This window comes from Oxyura jamaicensis, chromosome 1 (genome assembly GCF_011077185.1).
Source record: "Oxyura jamaicensis isolate SHBP4307 breed ruddy duck chromosome 1, BPBGC_Ojam_1.0, whole genome shotgun sequence".
Lineage (NCBI taxonomy): Eukaryota > Metazoa > Chordata > Aves > Anseriformes > Anatidae > Oxyura > Oxyura jamaicensis.
Window position 1 is genome coordinate 68,360,217 of NC_048893.1, and position 7,628 is coordinate 68,367,844.

General features: G+C 33.4%; 1 protein-coding gene across 5 annotated transcripts in view; it reads right to left on the reverse strand.

Moving 5' to 3' along the window:
- The window catches only part of CCDC91 (coiled-coil domain containing 91), a 138,844-nt gene that overhangs the window by 3,121 nt on the left and 128,095 nt on the right, over positions 1–7,628 (reverse strand). The window contains exon 12 of one of the 5 annotated variants that reach the window (XM_035348214.1): positions 6,686–6,727. The exons of the other annotated variants lie outside the window; for them this stretch is intronic. Within the exon in view, the coding sequence (XP_035204105.1) occupies positions 6,701–6,727 (27 nt within the window). The 3' untranslated portion in view covers positions 6,686–6,700. Of the gene's footprint in view, positions 1–6,685; positions 6,728–7,628 lie in introns of those variants that run through there. 5 annotated transcript variants of the gene reach the window in all.

Here is a 7,628-nt window from a genome sequence, read left to right on the forward strand (position 1 = left end):
AGGAAAGGAAAGGAAAGGAAAGGAAAGGAAAGGAAAGGAAAGGAAAGAAAAGGAAAGGAAAGGAAAGGAAAGGAAAAAGGAAAAAAGAAAAAAGAAAAAAGAAAAAAGAAAAAAGAAAAAAAGAAAAAAGAAAAAAAAAAAAGAAAAAATAGAGTTTGCCTGGCTATGTACTCATATGGAACCTACTGATAAATTGGCTATATATGGTTTGGAAAAGCAGTTCCTTAACTCCACAGAGTCTATACCACTCCCAAAAATCCAACAATCATTGAGACACATTAATTTGCCTAAAATAAAAATAAAATAAAAAAAAAAACCTTTAGTCCACTTTCAAGGTCTTTGGTGTTATTCCACCATCCTTCTGGCCAAAAGGTGACTGGATGAGACTGTGAGACTCCCTGTGTGGGGTTCCACCTCAGTCATATCCTTAGGCCACCCAGAATGATGTGCCTTGAGCCACACAAGGCATGCCCTGAAGGGAGGCATAGGCCTCAGCAGTATTCATGTATCAGTGGAAGCAAGAATTTGGAAAATTAAACTAAAGACTCATATGCAGATGTGAAGAATACTGCCACCAGGTGATTGCTTTAATTCTGGACTGCTCTATTTTATTTTACGTCAATCCACCTTGTCCTGAATCACTTCATAAATACATAGCTCAAACCAAAGTTAAGAATTATTCTTGGCTCCACATTTTCTTAGCTTTTATCATGAAGTTCAAATTTTCTGTACAATGGAAAGAAAATCTATGTGTCTGATGCCTTAAGCAAAAAATACTGTTTCTTATGCACACACAAAACAAAAACAAAACAAAACAAAAGCAAAACAAAACAAACAAAAAAAGAACATTCACTTAATTTCCCTAATATAACAACCCACAAAGAAAGAGACTTTTATGGCATAAGTTCTTAGCTTCCTCTATCAACTATTCTCCAACCATTTAAACATTTCAAGTTGCTAGAAGAGAAACGCAGTCAGAATTCTATAAATAATTACTATATATCAGAATTATATTATCATTACTAGTAAATAATAAAATATTTTCTGGAAAATGCAAGATGAAGATTTAAGGATAAAATTCTAATTTCATCATAGTAAAGACATATTTTATTATTATTCTCACAGTAGCTCTAAGTTCACCCAGAAAAGTGAAGAAAGCAAAATTTTTACAAATAGATCCTTCACTTTTCTCTTTGGTATAAATATTAAGATGTTTACAAGAATATTTTTCAAAACTATTTCTCAAGCATTATCATTTTCCAACACCAAATAGCTTTGTATCTGTAGAAAATGGTAGATACCTTTCTAAAAAAATATGTGTATTGAATAATTTATCTGTATTTCAAATGATAGACAAATGCAATTCCACTCATTTTTCTGGCTTTGTAATACTAACTAAATCCCTGAAGTTGCAATCTTCTTTTTATCATAAGATTCAACATGTACAATGACCAGAGATTTAAAAAGAATGAAGATATTGAGTACAAAGTTGTTAATTTCTTATGTATAACTGGTATTTTTTATAGTTGCTCACACATGTACCTTATAAAGAATAATCATTATGTTATAATTTCAATGAAGCACAGCAGCTTCATTGAAACATCATAAACATGAAATCAGAAATCAGCTTTTTAGTCCTGATAATTTTTTAGGAAACTCATTAAAAGATATGATACAAGTCATATAAAGTATTTCAAACATAAAATTATTTTAGTATGGTGATAGACAAGCTTTTGTTAATCCATAAAGGAGAAAAAAAGACTTTAAATCCTGAAAAGTACTGTTGTCACCCAAAGAAAATCATGTACATGCAAATTTCAAATGTTAAATTAATGTTTTGGGGAACTGAAAACACTGGGATTGATGTGAAGATCAAGCTTGGCATTCCCACGAGAATCAGGAATATAATTTAGTGACCCATTCAATACAATGCATTTTTATTGTAATATTGTCTGGGTTGTACATGGAGCAGTTACTCCAGATGTAATGCAAATTCTTGGTTGTAATCAACCGTTGGTGTTGCGAACAAATTAAAATTTAAGCATTTCTCTTTTGCCTAATTATATGTACATCTGTAATAATATGCAATGTCTTCATTAAAGCATTTTAACAACAATCTGCATTATGAAATACGGGTAATGGACTTTCTAAAGAATGGTCCAAACTTCAGTGAGAAGTGGACGAATACCTACATTTTAAATCCATTTTAACTGTAGCCACTTTTTATGAATGAGAAAAAATAATTTCTGAAACATTATGGGTTTTCTTGTATAATTAAAACCTTAGGTTTTACAGATTCATCATGCCCCCATTGACAATGAGCAAGAAAAAAACAAACAAACATTGAAATGGACTACTTCAACTTAGTGCAAAGATTCTTTGCATATGCAGTACTGTATGTTGACTAACAAACCCAGAGTTCAGCAGAATATTAATTACACTGTAATTACAGGCTCATAAATGTCTTCTCACAATTGTATCTGCTGACATTTCTCCTTGAAGAAAAATGAAAGTTGAGGGATTTGTTTGGTGCAATTTTTATGATTTTTTTTTCCGCAACTAGCCCACATTAGTGAATTAGCCTGACATGATTCTGAAAAATTCCATGGTTACAGAAGTTCAGCTATGTCATCATATCTTCTAGTAAAACTATTGGCTCAGAAAGCTTTCCCAGTGCACTAACATGAACTTCTCCCCACAGGTTCAACAGAAGGCTTTAAAAATTTCCCTAGCACATTAAATATACCATATAAAAAAAAAAAAAAAAAAAAAAAAAAAACTTAAGGAACCTGCAAATCTGTGAGTTGGATGAGGTAACAATGAACTACTTCCTCTAATTCCTTTACTGGATGAGAAGGAAAACAGATCCATATGGTACCTATGTGCAGCAGAGCTTATTTTAGAGTTAATCCCAGAACAGGACATTTTTGTCTGTCCACCTGTGAATTTCTACTATTGATAACACTTACAAAGTATATAAAAACAAGGTTCTTCATGGCTGTAATTTATACAGTATCTGCTACACATTAGAATGCTATCAGTGTTCCAGACAGAGCCTCTAGAAAGAGTGATGTTTAATAAATTACATTGACATGTGAAAATGTTTCTTTCTCCTTAAATAATGCTGGAACTTCTCAACCTTAAGGATTTTATACTCTAAACTTGATCAGTGAAACCATTATAATAATACCATATGTTGGAGACATCTTTAAAACAGATTTGCCTGGTCTGCTCAAGGTGGTGGGAAAACACCCTGTCAACCCTCTCAGGCTCTCTCCACTGTCTCCCAAATGGACACAAGAATGTAAGAAAATACCAACTTTTTTTCATATAAATCAGAGAAGGAGATTTGCTTTCAATTAAGGAAGCTAGACTGAGAGCAAAAAGGAACAAATGGTTGCAGCACCTGCTTGGACTACTGTAAAAGGTAAAAAATAGGCATTATCTAAAAAGACAATAATAGAAATATTAATGTGTAGAAATGCATGAGAAACCTCTGGGTTGACCTACCTGCTTAATAGATTAGGAGTATAGGATTTCTTTACTAAGCTATTTAAAGACTATTGCCATACGCTAAATATAGAGAGCTACCAAAATTGCTACTGTAATTGCTGATGGGAATAGCAATCAGATTCAATATACCTAATACAAAAATACAGAAGTGTATTCAAACAGTACCTAAGTATCTGGATATCTTATACAATGAAATGCACTTATATAATCTTACAAATTTAGGCCCTGAAGCTGCAAACCTCCGTGTGTTTGTAAAATTTTGACCAAAGTAGGGACTCTCCTCCTATTAATGCCACTCATGTATATAGTATGGACATGCACCTCATTGATTTTTAAAGGTTTCCAAAACAAAAGCCTTTAGAGAAACTTGTTGAACATGTAGAAAGCAAGCATGTTCCTTACAGCTTACTATCTAATGCATGAAAATGCTGATTATATGAAGGAAGTCAGATTTTTTAAAAAATATATATATAATGATTTTTTCTGTTCTCTCTTCACTGTTGAGGAGTGGCATTCCACTGTGAATCTATCAATATGCATAGTCTTTGACTGCTTATACAATCTTTCCAAGAACACAGGATTTTGTAATGCTGATATGATAGCTACTAGGAATAGTGAAATCCTTACAATTCCCTTCTATTTATAGACATTGAAAACAAAGTGTGCTCTGCCATTTCTAGTGCCCTCTGCTAAAATGCACACAATGATCTTCAGTGTCAATATCTCCTGCTTCTGCTTCTAAAGAAAAATATCCCTATATCATCACCTGATATTTTTCTCTTCTTGAATTACTGCAGCGTGTCAAATAGACTACTTATAATTAGGAAAGCATATATCAGTTCTTCTAATTAAATAACAAAATAATTAAGTTTGGCACCTGTATACTATGTGAAAAAATGCATATATTTGAATTAATAAAGGAGTAGAACAGGGAATTATTTTGCAGACGACTTCTGATGTTTTATAGAGCACAGACTGAGTAACACGGGCTTAGACTGGGCTAGTTTCAAATAAACCCTACTTCCCACGTTATGCCACACAAGACAGATTCATGTTTTCTTCTGGGCGCTATATTTTCTTCTACTTGTAAGAATGGAAAAAAAGGCAAAAAATTATCTGTGATGGATACAAATCACGCAGATACCGATCATCCTCTAAATACTTTTATGTTATCCCCATTGATATTATGCAGCTAAACTTGTATGATAGCTCTGGGTACACTGTTATGACCGTTTCACAAGTGAAGCCATGAAAGTGAACTTATGCTATATATGTTCCTAAGCTACATATGATTCTACACAGTATAGAATTCAACAAAGTCTGCAAAACCTCTGATGGAAAAATGTTTGGGAGTTGTCTGTATAGATCTTAGTATATACTAGATTACAGTCCTTGCAAGATAGGCACAAAGCAGAAGACTAATAACGAAGTAACCAAGGGGCAAATTAATCAGATCACCTTCCCTGATGTAGAAGAAGGAACTAAAGATATATAACAGAATTTAAATTAAGGATATGTAAATCATACTGCTTTCTATCCAGGCTTGTCAGATCCTGGGTCCTTATGGATGGTAGAAGTCCAACAGTTTTCAATCTTGAGCCATTTTAAGTACCCAAATCAGTCTTAAACACCATCACATCCTGTTTTAATAAGGCTACAAATGACTTGGCAGAGATTACAGAGGGCTTCTATGAAGCATTATAACTACAGATTTCCATCTTTCCAGGAAAGTGCCTGAAGACTCTCAGACTATCCTTACTGTAAAGCCATTAGTGCAGTACAGGGTTGGGCTCTAGATCTGGTACCAAAGATCTGCTTCATCTGTCAATATGCACACACATTCCAATTTAATGTAGGGTAAGCATGTTCAGTTAAAAGCAGCAACAATTTTCCTACATATATAAATTGCTACTGTTATCAAATCAAATGAAAAACATGTTATCCGATGGGCTCATGGTAAGTCACACTCAGAGAATTGCCTTGCAGTATTAAGATGGTATCTACAGAACTGGAATAATCCTGCCTAACTGAAAAGAAACAGAAAAAGAATTAAGTACAATATTTTTATTACTGAGAGAATGAATTTTACACTATCAGGGAATATATAAGCAAAATAGAAATAATCATTGCATCATTAGTGTTCGTAGCAGATTCAAACCTAATAAGGTAGACTGGGCAACCAGAGGGTAAATCTCCCCACTGCTATTCCACTGCCATGAGGGCTTTCTAAATACTGTATCAAATGTGATTCTTCATTAATAAGGCATTCACCAGAACCACAATTCCTTTATTTCCAAGAAGGAATGTAACAGGTGATTAACAATAGACAGCAACAGAGAATCAATGCTTTGGACTGCGATGTGAAAAATGATGTTATATACAATGCTGGAACTACAGATAACAAGGCAGAATGTAGTTATTCTACTTAGGGATTTACTTAAATTCTACTTAGGGATCAATAAGACAATAAGACTATATCATGATTATCTGAAGTTTCCTTTGAAATTGTGATACTGTATGCCACTAAAGCATAGCTACTTGTAAAGCAAAGAGATCCCCAGCAACACTCTGGAGTTTAGTGCATACTAAAGTAGTAGGAAAAAATAATTCTACTTCTTAATCTTGAGGACTGCTTGATTTAACTGTTAGGTTTACACTTCTCATTTTAATGAGACTTTGATTATAAGATGTGACAGGATGAAACAGTATATACTTGAAAGCAAAGTTGATATCATATGAAATACCTATATCTTTCTAAAATTATGTTACCATTGTAGATTAAAGTTGATGGATTCAAATGAAGAAATTCAATACAGAAAATCAGCCTGCAGTAAATCTGTGGTAAATTCAGTTTTAAGTCAATGGTAATCATATATGTATTAAAATAAGCAATTAAGCTTTAAGGTTTGGGAAACAGAAAATTAATTTTCTACGATCCAGAGAGGCATTTCTGAGACCACATGTAAAGGACTTCTTCAGTATTGATAGGACTGCAGCTTTTGCTAATGCTTTTTACTGTCAGACCCATTTTACTGGAAATCTCAGTTTGGAATTTGAAACCAAAATACTGCAGCAAAATTCAGGGCAGCTGCTTCATAAAGTTGCAGCTGCAACAGCGTCATCAAAGAAAAGACCTCCTTGTTTCAAAGCATACACAGATTGAGTACCCATGGCTCTCAGCAGGTCATCACTTAAACACCACAAGGAGAAGATTCTAAAGAAGAAGGAAAGAAACAACAGCGAAAGATAAATATCTGCAGGCTCTATGCTCTATCCAACCATGAATTACTTCTGCAACTGCTAGCCAGCAGAAACTTCTCTACAACACAAGTAAAACATATTCCCCAAAGCAGATTCTCTTGTTTACTAGACAAGCTGCTCTGCTTCTTTTCCAGATGCAGATTTACACGGATTAAGGCTTTATACTGAAAAAACAACATCAGGTACATATAACTTCAAATAGCTTGGTAGGCTTCTTGTTGCTTGTTTTTTTTTTTTTTTTTTTTGTTTGTTTGTTTTTGTTTTTAACCTCGGTATTCCTTATTTTACATAAAAATAAGCAAAATAGAAGTACCTTGTAAACTGCAGGGGGTGGGAAAGAAAGGGAAAAGCAACCTTGATACAAAATGAGTCAATAGTTTGCAGCCAAGGCAGAAAAACAGCATACATATGCATATGCATATGTTAACAATATCTAACAGTTATGTCACTGAAACGTCTTGCTAAATTTCTAACATATGAGAAAAGACATGTTACTGTTTTGTTTGTTTGTTTGTTGTTTTGTTTTGTTATTGAAGCTGACTTCAATACAAAAAGTATACAGCAAACCACATAGTGTTTCTTCATCTGTCTTATCTTACTACTGCTCTAGATAAGAACGTTTACTTTTTTACATCTCTCTATAGCTTAATAGACAATTAAAGTCTCAGATTTTGATCCCTCTGAATTTGTTGCAGGAATACAACTGCAGGAAATAATCAGGAAAGATTAATCAGAAGACACATGATAAGGCCAATTTCCCAATTATTTTTTTCAAATAAAAAATCAGTAGAAAAGTAAAACAAAAGAAAAAGAAAGAAAGAAAGAAAGAAAGAAAGAAAGAAAGAAAGAAAGAA